Here is an 18,594-nt window from a genome sequence, read left to right as displayed (position 1 = left end):
ATAATTATCTGTTAGATGAATAGCAGATGGGTGGATGGACGACGGATGAATGGCTGAAGAAATGAAGTCTGATAGGATAAATTAATAAAACCTGATATGAGTCAATAATGGTGCAAAGAATTTGAAAAATAAAAAGGGAATGCATTTTTATTAATTAATTACATAAGATAAGCCTAGGAAACAAATCAAAATTGAAAGATGAGAAAATAAGAAAAGAGCATTTTTAGGAGAATTGGGGAGAAATTGAAGGACCTCCCTCTTGACCAACAGTCTAAAATCCTTCCATTCCTAGTCTAACCTACCCTTTTGTGAAACCTTCCCTGTCAACTTTAAATGTCTTTTCTTTCACTCATGGTGTGTATTAAAAGACTGTGCATTTTAGCTAAAATTCAATATAATATAACTCCAGTTAAGTCAAATTAAAGCAAAATACCATTTCTTCCCAGCAAATGAAGAATGAGGAAATAAATAATAATTCCAGGTGGTTAGCTGCTTTACAGGGATACTAACACATTTATACCCTTTTGGTGAGAATTTAAATTATATATATATAAAATATATTTGTATATTGTACATATATATGTATTATTGCTAATAATACCATCTGGAGATGGAACAGTATTACATTTAAATAACATAGACATACATAGGCTGGGCACGGTGGCTTGTGCCTGTAGTCCCAGCACTTTGGGAGGCTGAGGCAGGCGAATCACCTGAGGTCAGGAGTTTGAGACCAGCCTGGCCAACATGGTAGAACCCAGTCTCTACTAAAAATAGAAAACGTAGCCAGGCGTGGTGGCACGTGCCTGTGATCCTAGCTACTCAGGAGGCTGAGGTCAGAGAATCGCTTGAACCAGGGAGGGGAAAGTTGCAGTGAGCCAAGATTGTGCCAATGCACTCCAGCCTGGGCAACACAGACTTCATCTCAATAAATGAATAAATAAATAAATAAATAAATAAACAAACAAACAAATAAAATAGCAACACTTAAAAAATAGGTGCATCTTTTGGCTCCCCTATTTTATTTCTAAGAATTTGTGCCATGAAATAATGTAAGATCCTTTTATCCATTTCTGCTGTCGTATTTTTTAGTTGGTTGCAATATCTCAGAAATTAAGTCATGGTCAGAGAGCAGACCAAGCAAACAAACCACTGAAACCAACCAAGCAAACAAACAAAAACGTCCATACTTACCTAGAGCTTAAAATATTCACTAGACAAGATAATAATCAATTAAAAAAATAGGTAAATATGTTATATATGGTAAGTGGTGATGAGTACTAAATAAAAATGATCTTTATGAAAGCCAAATAAAAGATATACGGTCTTTTACTGCACGTCTACACCAGTGTAGTCGGGGCTGGTGTCTCTGATGTGGTGGCTTTGGCTAGAATCCAACTGAAGGAAGGAAGTGAGGTGTTCTGCTCTCTGGAGGAAGGGTTCTGAGCATTCCAGGCAGAGAGACTGGCAAAACCCAGCACCTACACATGCTTAGTATGTTTGAGGAGCAACAAGGAGGTCTGTGAACTAGAGGAGGATGTGTAAAGATGGGCAAGGAAATAGGAAAGGAAGACAGAGATGTAACTGGAGTGGCCAGATCATATAAGACCGTGTAAGCTTATGACAAGGAATTTTATTTCTATCATTAGAAATAGGAAAAATTGTTGAGGGCTTTCAGAGGAGGGACATGATCTAATGTATGTTTTAAGATAATCATCATACATAGCAAAGGGCAAAGTGCGGATGAAATTAGTTTGAATGTTGTTGCAGTGACTCAGCCACAGGATGATACAAGGTTGGACTGGGGTGGTGGAGGTGGTGGAGGTGGGTGACTGATAAGTAGGCAGATTCTAAGAACATATAGCAAAGCAGGATCATCAGAATGTGCTTCTGAACTGGAGTCGGTGAATGGGAGAAAGACATCAAAGACAATCCAAGCTTTTTGGTCCGAGCAGTGGAATGAAAGTCACTGATATTAACTCAGATGAGGAGGACTGTGAGAAGAGTGGGGTTCAGAGGAAAGCCAACAATTCCATTTTGACATGATGAATTTGAAATGTTTATTCAATATTCACGTGGAGATGTCACAAAGGCTGTTCAGAATACAACACAGGAATTTAGGAGAGCAGCCAATCTGAAGATTCGTGTTCTAAGAATGATGATCATATCTACAGGAAAGTGTATTACATAATGAAAAGGGTAAAAACTTGAATATTGAAGACTAAAGAACTGCTAAGATGCAGCGGGGCCAGGGCAGTCGGCTCAAAGGCCAGGCTCATAACCATTGCCCCATATAATGCAGCACTCTCTCCACCAGGGGGCGTGTATATGTTGTCCACCAAGATTATTGCTCCACCGAGGCTCCAGCCATTTCTTCTCATTAAATATCACCTACAACATCTAGAATCTCTTTTCTTATTTATAATTGGTACATAATAATTCTATATATTTATAAGGTATGATGTGATGTTTCAATGCATGTATATATATACACATAATAATATAATGAACAAATCAGGGCAATTACCATATCCATCACGTTAAACATTTATCGTGTCTTTGTGGTAACAACATTCAAAATCTCCTCTTCTAGCTATCCTGAAATGTACAGTACATTGTTATTTGCTATAGTCACCCTACTGTGTAATAGAACACCAAAAGTTATTCTTCCTGCCTAAGTATAATTTTGTACCCATTGACCAGCCTGCCCCAGTCCCCCACCTCCCCTAGAATTTATTTGAATTCTAGAAATAAAGCTGTCTCACTACATACTTTATTAACAGAACCTTATTAAACCATATTTTCTTAGAGGCTAATTGATTTTAATTCTGTTTCTAATTTTTGTTTTTTAAAGAGGGGGTCTTGCTCTGTCACCCAGTGCAGTGGCATGATCATGGCTAATGGCAACCTTAAATTTCTGGGCTCAAGCAATTCTCCCACCTCAGCCTCCCAAGTACCTGGGACCACAGGCGTGCACCACCATGCCCTACTAATTTTTAAAGAAACTTTTTGTAGAGATGGAGTCTCACTATGTTGTCCAGGCTGGTCTTGAACTCCTAGTCTTAAACAATCCTCTTAACTTGGCCTCCCAAAATGCTGGGATTACAGGTATAAGTCACCACGCCCAGCCTGATTTTAATTCTTTAAAAACATCTGACGTTTAAATTCTGGCTCATGACACAAAATAGTGAAATTGGCAAGCAGAATGGTGAAAAAAAGAGGGGGGGATTTTTGGGGGGAGTCGTTAATACTTTTAATAGCTCATCTGAATTTACTCATGGATTCTGAACCTGCCTCATTGTTATTGTTAGGCAGTAGTTATAATTTTAATTGTGGTATTTAAAAATCAAATTGTTGATGAAAGATTGTGCTGGTTTTAAAACAGCAAACAGAAAAAATGTTTTAATATAACTTATTTAACAAATTTACCCATATCTAGTTTCCAAACTAATTTTGAGAAAGATAGTCTCTATCCACTCGGTCCACGGAATGCTTGTGTATTAGATTTTAGGTATTCCTAGAAGTTTCTTGTTTTTAGACTATTTTAGTTACTAAAACACATACACCAACATATACACACAGAGACTTAAAAAATAAAAATTGATAAATACATATGCCTATGTAAACTGGAATTTTTTTAATGATACAATGCTGTAAAGATTATTCAAAAGTTGCAAACATCAGTCCTGACGTCCTACACGCTTCACTCAGTTCAAGCATTTGTTTCTGCAAAATACAGATAAAAGTGCATTCCATTGGTTTTGTTTTGAAATTTCATAAAAACTGTGACTGTTTCAGTGACCAAGGCTATGGCTTTGAAATTAGACTTACTTATTATGGTTCAAATATTAAGGAATAGTGATTTTTAAAAGAGATACCATTAACAGGTATTATGAGAATAACATGTTGCTTATTCCTTAGGAATGACATTTGATTTTCAAACAAAATGCATTCAGGATGTTTTGGCACATGGGATGTGTTATTGGCTAATCCCAAGGCATGTGTACAACTAGTTTTTGAAAATGTATAAATAGAACGCACGCATAAAACCAGTTCCTGTTTGGAATGAGCATTCATTTGCTCTGTGCACACAAAACTCTATGCTACAGCAACCCTTGAGAATCATCAGGATTGAGTTATAAGCAACTGAAATTAAAATCTGCTCTTATGTGTCATATTGGGCTATTTTTCGCTTTCGTGTGAGAGTATTGGGACATGGGCAATGGCAAGAATGTCTGAGAAATAAAGAAGAATCCATTTCCCTTTGACACAAGGAGGCAAAATAAGAATGGCGGCTGCTCTGCCACAGCTTCTAGCTAGTGTTTTGACTGCACATCTTGTCATGGACTTAGAGTTAAAAAGTCTTTAGTGATCTCCCCTGCAGTTACAGATGCCAACTCTAAGAAAGGAAGTGACTTGGCTGGACGCGGTGGCACACACCTGTAATCCCAACACTTTCGGAGACCGAGGCAGGTGGATCATGAGGTTAAGAGATCGAGACCATCCTGGCCAACATGGTGGAACCCTGTCTCTACTAAAATACAAACATTAGCTGGGCGTGGTGGCGCACGCCTGTAGTCCCAGCTGCTCGAGAGGCTGCGGCAGGAGAATTGCTTGAACCTGGAAGGCAGAGGTTACAGTGAGCTGAGATCACACCACTGCACTCCAGACCGGTGACAAAGTGAGACTCCGTCTCAAAAAAAAAAAAGAAAAGAAAGGAAGTGACTTACTCCTGACATGCAGTTACAGACACTAGGATTAGAATTTAAGTCCCATGACTTGCAGTTGAGCCTTTTTTTTTTTCCCCATAATTCCCACATGTGCTTGTTGGGCAGCGTGTACTCTCTCTGATTCGAAGAAACTCATGCTGCAGAAACTCCTCTGCCTATTGCAAAGTTAATTGAGTGTCCTACTTTCTTCCAGCTCGTTCAGCCACATTCACTAATGGAAATTTTGCAGAATGTATACTGAATTTTAGATGGAATGTTGTTTTCCACTGTAATTTATTATTGCCCTCGCTTGTGCGATTGTGATGGTTTCCTCACACTGTACTTAGATGAAGTAAGCATAATTTTTATCTCATCTGAATACTATTCTATGTACCTAACCCATATATATAGATATAAGTATATAATATATATCAGTATATATAGTATATATATTTAGTATATATGCTTATATTATTTATATTATATATTATATATACAATATACAATATATAAATATATATAATATAATTATATGTTTTTATATAATATAATTATATATTATATTATATATTATAATATGTACTTATATTTCATATATAACTATATATATAATATAACAGAATCTTGTTAAAGGATTGGCTGATGGAACTACCTATCTAAATCTGGGGAATGAACATGCTAATATCATATAGGCTGGATAATGTAGATGTGAAACCAGTTATTCACACCAGTATTACATGGATCATTTTTTCAAATTTCAGCATGATTTTTCATACATGAAGAATGCCTAAGATGTCGTCAGTGCCATTAGGCAGCTAGACTGGTCTATTCTGTGTGTGTAAAGATCATTGGTTTTGGATTATCTGTTGCTCTCACTGCCAATTGCTTTGTTATTTTAATGTCGATTTTCTTTTTTTAGTCCTAGGCAAATATTATGCTTCCCTAAGAATTCATCTCCATTCTGATTGCTGTCCCCGTGCTCTCTCTGTCCCTGTTCTTCTACTGTCGGGTTCAGGGTGTCCTCACATCAGTCCTCCTCTAAAGCAGTCCGGTCTCTCATTGACGTCTGATCTTCGCGGTATGGTTTTGCAAAGCTAGTGTGCGGGGCATGCTGCCTTTGGAAATCTGTGGCTATACCTGTGATACTTCTTTTTGGGATTTTGTTAGTGTTCTTTGCTGTAGGGAAAAACATAGGCATATTCCAGGGCAGACTGAACTTCAGCACACAAAAGACTCTGGTTTGGTCACCTGGGGCGGTTAAAATAGAGTTGAATTGGAAGTGTTTAACATGACTGGGAAGCCCAGAGCAACACTAGCTACTCATGTTTCCCATCGCCCCTTAAACTAGATTAAGTGCTCCTGAATGTGACGCTTCATAAGCATCAACTGATAATAACTCTCATCTCAGGAGCGTGTCTGTGTGGCAGACTGTGTTTCAAGTGCATTGCACATGTTATCGCAATGGATCCTTACCACTAATCTTTGGCATTAGTATTTTATCAACTTCTTACAGATGAGGACACCAAGGCCCAGAGAATCCAAGTCTCTTGCTCAAGTCACACAGTCAGCAAATGAGGTACCCAGGATGTGAACCTAGGCAGGGGGCTGGCATAACCTTTGTACTCTGCTCCTTTTTTGGAAATAGAATTTACTTAGATTAATTTCCTATTGCATTCCTCAATGTTGATATAAATTATGATTCTGTTTTTCTTTCTCCCAAGGAGAATCTATTTTAGCTTATCTATTCTATGTCACCTTATTATTCACTTCTGTATCCCAAATTATGGTTGCTGTTGAGAAAGTGGCACTTGATTTTTTTTACATGCAAATGATGTTTTTTTTAAAAAGATAAAAGCCCAGATACTTCTTTCACTGACTCCTACTATTGAGAAAATAAACTTAACTTCAGAAATTTCTAAATATGGTAATAGTCCATTTTCATTTGGTTTTGCCGGAGAATAAAATGTTCTGCATATGAGATTCTTCTATATGACTAATCTTACCTTTCCAAATGCCAGTTCTAAAAAATAAAGCATAATATATTGAAGGATTTCTAGAATGACCACGTCCATGTCTTCTTAAACAGAAAATGACAAGTCTAACATATCTTCTTCTTACGGCTCAGAATTGTCCTGATAAATGCCTGTTATTTTATCATTAAGTAACTTACCTTTGTCTTCATTTCAGCATCTCTGTTTCCTTAATAGAATCAGTTGCCATCTTTTTTCTCTTTAGATTTTCTTTAAAAATATTTCTCCCCACACACTGATCATACTTATACTGTGTCGGAAATGAAAAAAATTTTAATACATGCACATAAATACAAGTAAATAACATGATAGTGAGAAAATATAGGATTCAATGAAGTTTTTAAATTATCATTTTCTTGACTCAGAGGCATTTTATTAATCATTTCAAAATTATGAGCTGTATATAGAAGAAGAGGAGGCTGCAAGAAGTTGAGCCTCTGGGTAAGGAAAACATTAATGAGTTTTAAAATTACATTGTAAACTTAGAGTACTTTACACTCAAGTACTCAAGCCTCTTTTATAAGTACTGTGCGCTAACCGATTGCACCACTGGAGTTCCTGCCTCTTTTACACTATGGTTTTCATCCTGTTAACTTTTTGAAGTCGTTGTGGTCAAAAGCAAATTATGCTGTGGAGAATTCTCTTTGCTCTCAGAGGATGTTGATAATACCATTCCTTTAGAGTTTGGGGTGAAATCATCCTATGGTGGCATCAGGCTTAACACAGCTATTCTAGGCTGTTCACCTAATCAGAGGTGTTTGGAGACTGATTTTTGTTTCTCAGTTTGCTCATGGCTTGAATATCCAAACAGAAAAACAAACTGGAATTTTTCAGTAGGTTTATCGCTGAACTTTAGCTGTGTGGGTGAAGAGAATAACACATGTACGAGAAGATTAATTAGCGATTATTTTTCCGTGAAGCGTGATGCTGCTGAGCCATCTGGTGTGCTGTTACTGGGAGAGTGATCTTGATAGATTACTCATGAAACTCTTTCAACACTTTGTTCCAAGATTGTTATGGATTCTCATTCGATTAAGATGGTGCTAAGATTTAGGAGCAGTGGGACCACAGGGAAGTGTGGCGCCATGTTTGTCTGTGACAATAAACAAGTCTCTCTCGAGAATACTGCCCCAAGTCCACTCTGAGACCTCTTACTGGCATTTATCATGTGAATATCACTATTATCTTTTCTCACAACAAAATAGCTACAATAACCCCACCTCAACAGCTTATCAGACACAATAATTAGTCTGGTGTTTTTCTGTGCATGTTAGGATTTTAATATTCTTGATGTGTCATTTACTCATAAATGTCCTTGTTCATTGATTCAGCAAATATTGATTCACTTGCTACTTTTGCCATGGATATGCTGAGTGCTAAACTTGTCATCCTAAATGAAGCAAAAAAACTCACCCCAACTTTCTGGTTTTTCATCTAGGCATTTATCCTGCTCTGGAGCTATATTTTCTGGAGATCCTGTAACGAACACAAAATATCTATTATTATTTCAGTACCTCTAGATGATTATTTGACCAAAAATCTTAGAACCATTTGTAAGCATTGTTAGAAGGTCAATCCTCTTAACCATTAAGTCAGAAGGTTTGATTTCACCTTGACATATGAAATATATATGACTCATATAGAAATTACCACCAGTATATTTCTACTAAATTCATGACATAATGCAAAAGTATCAAAACAAATTTTCCTTAATCATAAAGTTATGGAACGTTAAGTATCACTCGGAAGAGGCGTAAAATGAGAATGCATATCATCAAATCAAACCAAAATACTGTACCTCAAAAAAGGAAGAGGAATTTTACTAATTCACTCATTCTCATTTGCAAGCATTTCTTAATGCCTGATTATGGTAGTATCACAGGAAGAAGAACCTGTCAACATACACTTCACACTCTAGAAGTATATAACTTGTAAATTAGTAGTTAACGAGATGCAGGAGCCAAGAATAGTCTTATGATCATTCACTTCTGTTTTTCTTTTTCGTAGCATCTCTATATTTACTTTCACTCTATTTTTCTAATCCTCATCAACACTTTAACACCCAACTGCTTTTTGTTGTTTCATGGCTTGGTTTTAGTCACACTCTTTCCTGTGCTTAGAACTCAGAAGCTCCTCTTACTGTCTATCTTCCTGGGCATCTCAGTTTTCCCTTCTTGTATCTATACTCTGCAGATTTCCTTATGCACCATAACTTAATTTCTCTTCTGGGAAAGTGTGCTAACACTATCTTCCCAGACCACAGACTGCTGGGACTAAAATAATAAAGATGGCTATACGAAGACAGATGGGCCATCTGACTTTGAAGACCTGCAAAGGATGTTACATGTTGCTTCACCCCATATTACCTGACAGGTGTAAGGAAGTCAGAGATCACCTGCAACTGCCCTAAGCTCTTCTGTGGATCTGGAGACCAAATGGACACCAAGAGGATTAATAGAGAAAAGCATACACATTTTATTAGTTTTACACGCACATGGGGATCTTCATAAGAGAGTGAAGTCTGAAGAAATGGCCAAAGCAAGACACTTCTATACTTTTTAGACAAAGTATAATAAATTTAAGAAAAAAATGACAGAACAAAGAAAATCTGGCTGAAGGCAGTAAATTTTCTAGCAGAATCACTAGGGGATATATGGGGGGTATAAAACTAATGGAAAGTAAGGGTTACTTGATTAAGTTTCTTAATTTTAATTTTTTTAAATTTTATTTTATTTTATTTTATTTTTTGAGACAGTGTTGCTCTGTTGCCCAGACTGGAGTGCAGTGGTGTGATCTCCACTAATTACAACCTCCGCCTCCTAAATTCAAGTGATTCTCATGCCTCAGCCTCCCAAGTAGCTGGGACTACAGACGTCTGCCACCATGCCCAGCTAATTTTTTTATTTTTTATTTTTTTTTTAGTAGAGACAGGGTTCACCAGGTTGGCCAGGGTGGTCTTGAACTCCTGGCCTCAAGTGATCCATCCACCTTGGCCTCCCAAAGTGCTAGGATTACAGGCATGAGCCATCGCACCCAGCCCTTTATTCAGGTTCATCGCAGCCCCCAACTCCCAGTGTCTGGTGATAAGAGCTATTTTCTTGCCCTGGCAAGGGGAAGATACTCCTCCCAGAGGAATCTTTATGGCTTGCTGCATATCGGAAGAGATAGGCCAGCTAGCCGTTTCTGAAACTACAATTTCTCCAGTGTTTTCAACTTGAAACAATCTGGGGTATTTTGGGATGGCATGTTCTTCATTCATCCACAGGGGTACTTAGGAACTCAGAATTTAACCAGAACTATAAGCACCTGCTCATTTGTTATGGGCCAACTATCCTTATAGATCCTCTTATCATTTTAATTTTACAGACAGTCAAAAAAAAAAAAAGAATAAGATGATGTTGATGAACACGGCTGTTTAGGACTGTCAGGTTCCCTCACTCAGCCTACCTGTTTGAAACTTTTGTTACATATTTATAAGGGTACAGAGTAATATTTCAGTACATGAAATGTGCAATGATCAAATCAGAATAATTAACATATCTATCACTTCAAACATTTATTTTTCTGTGTGTTGGAAATATTCACTCAACCTAGTGGAGGGCAAATGTATGGAAGTAGATTCTCTGAAAGTGGTTTCTAGAAAAATAAAAATTATTTTGTGTGTAAATAATGAAGCACAGTAGCTACCATATACAGAGTATCTACTAGGCTGGAAGCACGATTCCAATTTCATTATGAGTGGGCTTATGTCATTCTCACATCAATCCTGCCAGTTGGGTTTATGACCTTTATTAATAGATGGGGGAGGCACAGAGAATGAAAGTAACAGAAGACAGTGGGTGTCTCCAAAGTTCTTGTTCTTTCCACAATGACACCCTGGCACCAAAGTTTTAACAAGGATAGGTAGGCATGTTGCTATGAGCAATGCATGCTTTGAGAAGGCCTTGACTTTGAACTGAAAGGATGTGGAAATGATGAAAATACACACACACACACACAATTGATGAAAAAATGCTCCTCTGTAGAAAAACAACATTCTATACAGAGAGACTTGATTGGGAGTTTGGAGGTGATGGCTGGATCACTTAGTAACAGTCTTCCAAAGCCAGGGCAAAGAATGAAGAATAATTGGCAGTTGTTCTTTATTATCAGCAAGAACAATGCAGGGAAAGATCAGAGGTAGAAGTTATCAATTGAAATGTTTGCAAAATGCTAGATAACAATTTTAAGGGGCATCATAGTACCCCACAATAGATAAAAATTTAACAACAAGTTGTTTGTTTATGTAGGTGTGAGGGGTAGAAGGATGGGATTCTTATGTTTTGCTGTACCATAGCTAGCTGCTTAGTTACTCAGTTCTTACTGAGGTGTAAAAGCTCCCCCTGGTTGATGACTGGAGATATAGATAGATCCATGTCATCCTGGGACTGCTGTAAGAATCCTACCTTCTTGACTAAGAAACAGAAGTAAATTTATAAATGAATTGTACGTAAAGATACATAAACAGATAAATAAATCTAACTTTTTTGATATTTTCTAAATATAGTAGACCCTCTCTTTTATGACTTCCACATCTGTGGATTCAACCACCCATGATCAAAAATCCACAGATGTGGGAGGGCAAACTGGAGAACTTGAGCATCCTTGATGTTTGGTATCTGTGAAGGTCCTCAAACCAATCCCCTGAGGATACCAAGGGACAACTGTACATATATTTTTATGTTGGGGTAGAAAACTATTTTGCATAGTTTCATATTTTCTAGCCTTTAAGTTAGAAAACTTTATGTCATCTCTGCACCAATGCAGTAGTAAATATTGACCAAATTTTATTAACCCTTTTGTTGGAAGAAATTGTTGGCGGCTATAGACAGTATGAGTGTTACAGCCTTACTTTCAGACTATATGTTTCCATTGTCCGATAAATCTCTTCCCACTCTATCCCACTCCATATTTAGAATACTATATAGAGTAGTAAAAGCTAGAACAATCTTTACAACCACCAGTCTGTAGATTCAATTGTGCAGTAGAGGTGGTCCTTGATGCCTTAATATTCCCTGTTAGCATCACAAAATAATGGTCCGTATCATTAGCAACATTACTGATGGTACTAGATAGCTATGATATGGAGAATGAGGTGATGCAATTGAAAACTTTTAAAAGTTTAAAGTGATATATAAGTGCCAAAATGCAACTGCCTATAAGAGAACATTAACACAGGGCCAACACACGTCTATAAAATCAGGGAGACAGATTCTACAGATTCAGAAGAGCCTCCCCATTTTAACATCTCTTAACTTTATCTTCTTATGGGCTGGTTGTCATGGGATGAGGTTGGTTATGGCACTTGCTACCAGGAACTAGAACCATGTTAGTATCTTGCATGAAAGAGCTGAAAAAAGAAGTAAAAGCACCAAGTCAGGTTTTCAGACTACCAAGAATGTGCTCTAAAGTGTTAGAAACAAGAGCTCAGAGTCACAAGGAAAACAAGCACTCAAACAAAGGATTTCTCAGCAAGGCAAATTTACTTCTGCAGAAGGGTGCTGCTCGCACTTCTGGCCACTGCGAGAGCACACCGAACAAAGGAGGGAAGGGGTTTTTATCCCTAATACTGTTAGTCCCTGCTCCTGTGTCCTGTCCCCATTGGCTGGAGTTGTACCACACAATCTAAACTAACCCAATTGGCTACTGTTTAAAACTGAATATGGCTAATTAGGTGGGAAGGGAGAGGCTGTCCGTTATGGTACAAGGCATGTTTGAGCATGTCAGGGCGCAGCAAAGTCAAGAAGCGTAGTTTCAGTGGGAAGATCTGTTTCAGTGGGAGGGGCAGTTTACAGAATGGGCAGCCAGGAGTAAAAGAGGGTTCTTTCCAAATAAGGAAGAGATGTGAGTTACAGACTGGGACTGGTAGGAGAAGTTGTTTACAGAGTAGATAGCTTAGGAGAAGGGACAAGGAAGTTGATCTTGAGAACAAAGAACAAGGAAGTCAGAAATTAAATCTTTGAAGAGGAACTTACTGTATCTGACAAAAGGAACCACACAAAAACGTTATGTTCCTATAAATGAATACATTTAAAAGGATTTTTTATGTTCTTTGTTTGTTTTCATAAAACAGTGGAGGCGCTCCATTTGGGAACGTTAATGGCTGCCCATGGCTACTTCTTTCCAATCTCAGATCATGTCCTCACACTCAAGGATGATGGCACCTTTTACCGGTTTCAAGTAAGTTTAATAGAAACGTTCTTTAACAGTAAACTAGAAGCCTGCATTTCTCTTGTTCATTAGGTTTCTTTTGAACAGAACTTTTAAAAACTATGACTTGTTTTACTTTGACTTAGGCTAGTTAGAAACTGATTAACGTTAAAGACATGACAGGCAATAAACACAGAGAAAGATAAAGTATGCTTAGTCAAGATGATGTGTGAAAGCTAAATGGTGTGATGATTGAAGTTCTATTTTATATGAAAAGCTTAAGGGAAATTCAGAAAGTGACTTAATGGCATTTGGGAAGACCAGAGAGTCTTCCTCTGTCTGACCCTTGCCTGTGATCCAGACCATCTTCAGCCCAAGTAAATGTTAATGGGACTGTCTGAAGCTCCAGATAGGATTCAGCTAATTATATAAACTCTTGGCATCCAGGCTCTTCTACAAGTCTGTGAAGACTGACATGATGACATATTGTGTGTGTGCACTCAACTGCAACAGGACACCTCAGATAACTTGCAAACTGATAAGAGTCATTCTAGGTCATTTGCAAATGACACAGATGCAATTATTCTTTCAGGCAATGACTGTGGACTCTAATTTCAGTCATTGTAAGTATATTTGACACTGGAGTTCACATTGATTTACCTAAAGTGTATTCTACATTTCAGTAGACATTATGGCTCATTAATAACTGACTAGCAGATTCTAGACTGTAAAATTTAGGCACATAAAATGCCAGATGTCAAACTCTAACCCATTTCCAACAGGTATTTGCTGGAGAGTTCTCCCCATGGTCCAACTTTCAGACTTTAGAGCCTTCTTCTCACTTGTTCTAAATATTATTAAATGCTCTATGTCGACATAAATGACTGAATAGTAATCGGAGTGCCTAAAATTTGTTTGGGAAAACCGAGAACAAAGAGGAAATATGCTTTAAAAATCACTTTAATCATTTGCTTTAAAAAATCATTTTAAAGATTATTGTCCTCATAGAACAGTCTCACTGCTCCTTCCTTAGGACTCAGTTCTCCCAAGGCAAATAATCGTAGGACAGTTTTGCACTTAAGAGCTAGAAGGAAATATAACCGTCTCCTGAAACTGTGATACTGACCTAAGTTATCAAGCGCTTAGTTAAATTACTTAACTTGCAAAAGCTTTACATTAATGGAGCTTTATGCTTTATACAGCTAAACTTACACTAATGGTAGCTTAAAATGGCATATTATTAAAGTAACTTGTGGTCCCAAAGTTAAATTTTTAACAACTAGGAATTATTGGTGATCGGCAAATACATTGTTTATATGTGATTAATGCTTCCTGATTTTTAAAGAAATCTCTATTCCCAGAAAAAAGGTAGCAGGCAGACGAGGTTTACATGTCTTAGTCATGCTCATGGGTCTAAAATCTCACATGAGGCCGGGCACAGTGGCTCATACCTGTAATCCCAGCACTTTGGGAAGCCAAGGCGGACTGATCACTTGAGGTTAGGAGCTCGAGACCAGCCTGGCCAACATGGTGAAACCCCATCTCTACTGAAAAAAAAAAAAAATTAGCTGGATTAGCTGGGTGTGGTGGCATATACCTGTGCCTGTAATCCCAGCTACTCGGGAGGCTGAGGCAGGAGAATAGCTTGAACCTGGGAGGCAGAGGTTGCAGTGAGCCGAGATTGTGCCACCACACTCCAGCCTGGGCGACAGAGTGGGACTCTGTCAAAAAAAAAAAAAAAAACCATGTAAAAGAAGGGATCACCATATACACAGGAGAAAAGGAGGGAATTTTTAAAGGGGCTTTAGAACAAAGCAAGGGAATGGGTACAAATGACATATGAATTACATAACTGCTAGGGATAGACAGAGTTGTCAAGTTCAGTGTACTCAGATAGACAGACAGATATAAAATAAACATTATCCATACATATACACATTAAAATGACATTAGTGCTAAATATTAGATGTTACATATTTTAATGATGCATCCATATTTGAAATAGTGTCTAAATACAACACATCTGTAAATCTAATAATATTAGAATTCTAAAACCAAGGTTTTAAAAAACACCAGGAAAGTCAGCGGTAACTGGATTTCTACTATAATGTCTACCAAGTCATTAACCAGTCTGTACTGGGAGAGCTCTAATGATGGAACACACATTATTATTCAAGGTGTTCACTTCTGCTTTTATGTTGGTTCCAAACAGTGAAAGTTCTTTATTACACTGAAGTGAAATTCAACTCCTTAGAAGGATATTTTAAAATCACAAATTCAAATAGAAAACTTGGGATACCGTGTTTACAAATTCTCTAGTGAATGACTGAGAGTCTAACCATCATTAAGAATCTAGGCCGGGCACAGTGACTCACACCTGTGATCCCAGCACTTTGGGAGGCCGAGGCAGGTGGATCATGAGGTCGAGAGATGGACACCGTCCTGGCCAACATGGTGAAACCCCGTCTCTACTAAAAATACAAAAATTAGCTGGGCGTGGTGGTGCATGCTTGTAATCCCAGCTACTTGGGAGGCTGAGGCGGGAGAATCACTTGAACCCGGAAGGCAGAGGTTGCAATAAGCCGAGATCACACCACTGCACTTGCAGCCTTGCAACAGAATAAGAGACTCTGTCTCAAAATTTAAAAAAACAAAACAAAAAAAAAATTGAAGAGTCTTCAAAGCATTAGTTTGAGACAAACAGAAATATTGACTTCACTGGCATGACAGTTTGTATATTTGTCTCAAATTTGTAGTACATGTCTTCATCATGTAATTTTTAAAATTTACTGTAAAGTCACAATTGTCTAATATCCTCTCTTAGCTAATTGAAATTGAGATCTGCTGTGATTCTTTAGCTCTCTTTTGTGACTTTCAATATATTAGTTTATGCTCCAGCAGTTACTGAACAACAGTTGAACAGTTTGGGATGAGTTTCATCCTAGCTAAGGAAGCCAATATTGAAAAATCAAGAAACTCATGCATTAAAATGTCCTAATGTATGGTAGAACTATAAAAGTATGTATTTAAATTCCAAAAAACTATGAGTTTGTTGTTCTCTTACATTTTACTACAAATCAAAGCATTACTTCTTAGAAAAACTCTTCCAATATTAGTGAAGAACATTGGTTTAGTGGCATTTCCACATAATATCACAAGAAAAAATTGCTTTATGCTTTAATTTTACTGTCATTAAATTCTCATGAAAATAAATGTTGAAGAATGAAGAAAAGTATAAGAATGCAGTTGAGAATATTTTTTGTGCTTTTGTGGAAAAAAGGTATATGTCTGACTGGTCTGACTAGAATGGGTATTTTAAGTTTAGAGAAATAGATACACCTGCACACACACCGACACATACACATACATACTCCCCAAAATATAGAAACAACCCGGGGAACTGCGCGTTCCATAAGAAGCATCTCAAAAAGTAACACCCTACATGAAAGCAAAGTTTTAACTACTTTGACCCCTATGGCTCCCCTAGAATCCTGATTCAATTTTATTTTTAAGAAATCAAATTCTCGAAGCTTCATCTCCCATGGAGTGAAGTGAGATTGGGGTGCTGAGGGTGACCCGTATAAAGTCTTACTATCCTCTTTTGTCTAGCGGTTCAATCTTTTCTTCTTTCTTCAAAATTCCTACAATGATTTTGTTCTCATGTTCACAAAACTACTATTAGTAGCCTTCTTTATTTTACTACTATAATTTCCAAGAAAGAACAGAGGGTAAGTCAAAATCCCTGGGTGATGGTGGTCGGGGGAACTCTGAGCCAGTTCGGAAAGGGTTTTCTGTAGAGATTCAAACAGTTCTTCCTATCTACCCATTTTCCCTCCTTAGAGTCTCTCATCTAGAGGGGAAAATGATCAGATAATCAGAGATGACTCCAAATATTCTCATTGCACATGGCCAGTTAGTATAATTAGCTAACAGATAGAATAAAGCCCACAGTTCTGATATTTGCCATCACTGTTACAGTGAGTCCTACAGGCCTCATCATTCCAGGGACTGGAGGTTGATAAGGAGACAGGTGATCCTCAAGTTTCCTTGTGGTCAGGAGCCAGGCATGTTCAACTAGCAGGGCTAGGAACGTCCTTTTAGAAAATATAAATGTTAATGATAATAATAAAGTTTTTCTCGGTCAGACATTTTCTTTGTAGTTTAGTCAATCAGTTTCTAGAATTCTACAGAATCCAGATTCTGCCTATTATAGATTTTATCACTCAATTAAGACACTATTCCTTTAAAAAAAGATCTCTGATTTGTGTAATTTAAAACTTTAGAGCAATAGGTGTCTTTGTAAGGAAATGTTTTTATTTTTATTTCTTTTTTGAGGGTTAATTTAAATTTTTTAATTTTAATTTTTGTGAGTCCATAATAGGTGTATATATTTATGAAACACATGAGGTGTTTTAATACAAGGATGCAACGTGAAGTCATCACATCATGGAGAATGGGATCTCCGTTTCCTCAAGCATTTATTGTTTGTGCTACAAACAATCCAGTTACACTCTTAGTTATTTTCAAATGTATAATGAAGTTACTGTTGACTCGAGTCACCCTGTTGCACTACTAAATGGCAGAAATTAGTTACAAGAGGAATTTAGGAAATGTCTTTAAAAGTGAGATTAAAAAATTGCTTTAATCTCATTGGACAATGTTGAGAACCACATTATATGACTAATGGAGCCAGGGAAATCATTGTCAGATCTCAGAGAAAGAGTCTATCGGTTGGTTGAGCTTTTTGGAGCTACCAAAAGCAGTGTTGAGATACATGATTCACAGAAAACAATGTTATAGTTAAATGTATTTCATCCTGAGTCTTGCTGAACATAATACTCTTTCAGTCCTCTCTGTGGATGAATACTTTTTGTTTGAATGATACAATCAGACCTTTTTGCCTTTATGTCAGTTGGTGCAAAATTACAGCAAAGGGATGACATGTTAAATACCTGCTTGCTACACATATTTAGAAGCTGAGCAATTGGTCAGCAAAGTAAATGTAGACAAAGAGTTTACAATGTCTCCCTTGGAACATGTTCTGTATTATAAAACATATAGCAAACAAATAGAGAATTGTGGAAGAAAAATGCAGTTCACCAGCCAGAAACTCCACTAATTTTTTATTTGTCTAACCTGGGTTCCACTTCTTTTCATTCCACAGACACCCTATTTTTGGCCATCAAATTGTTGGGAGCCGGAAAACACAGATTATGGTCAGTGCCATCTCTCATTATTTTATTATTGACAGCCTGTATGTCCAGATGGATGTGTACTTGCATTTTATTGCTTTTTTCATTAAGAAAAGGAAACCACAATTCTCAGGATGGGGCCAATATTTTTAACGTTTAATTTATAAGCGACTTTGTTTGGAAAGTTACCAAACCTCGTGACAACTTTTTCTGTAGTATGGTGCCCTCTGTAGCTATTAAAGAAAGCCTTCTGATTAGGTTAAAGAGCTATAAAGAAGATTAAAGGGGTTATTGTTTTGTCAGAGCAACCTGACCTACTAGAAAGAATAAAAAAGAGGCCCATAGAACCAAAGTTCTAGTTCAACTCTCCCACTTAGCTGTGTGATTTTTGGTAAGTCCCTTGACTTCCCGAGGGTCCGCTTTTCTCACTGTTCTATGAAGCATCCTATGATTTTTATAAGTGGAGGGTTGTAT

At 37.3% G+C, this 18,594-nt stretch overlaps 1 protein-coding gene across 1 annotated transcript in view; it reads left to right on the top strand.

Moving 5' to 3' along the window:
- LOC105546744 (regulator of G-protein signaling 7) overlaps nt 1-18,144 on the top strand; it is a gene marked incomplete at its 3' end in the record, with an annotated part of 478,339 nt that extends 460,195 nt beyond the window's left edge. Inside the window, exons 4-5 of the mRNA XM_011990022.1 lie at nt 12,852-12,958; nt 18,093-18,144. Of these exons, the coding sequence (XP_011845412.1) occupies nt 12,852-12,958; nt 18,093-18,144 (159 nt within the window). The remainder of the gene's footprint in view (nt 1-12,851; nt 12,959-18,092) is intronic.
- Between the last annotated feature and the right edge of the window lie 450 nt (nt 18,145-18,594).

Source organism: Mandrillus leucophaeus, unplaced genomic scaffold (genome assembly GCF_000951045.1).
Source record: "Mandrillus leucophaeus isolate KB7577 unplaced genomic scaffold, Mleu.le_1.0 Scaffold367, whole genome shotgun sequence".
NCBI classification, from domain to species: domain Eukaryota; kingdom Metazoa; phylum Chordata; class Mammalia; order Primates; family Cercopithecidae; genus Mandrillus; species Mandrillus leucophaeus.
Note: the sequence above shows the minus strand (reverse complement) of the source record. Positions and strands in the feature narration are given on the sequence as shown.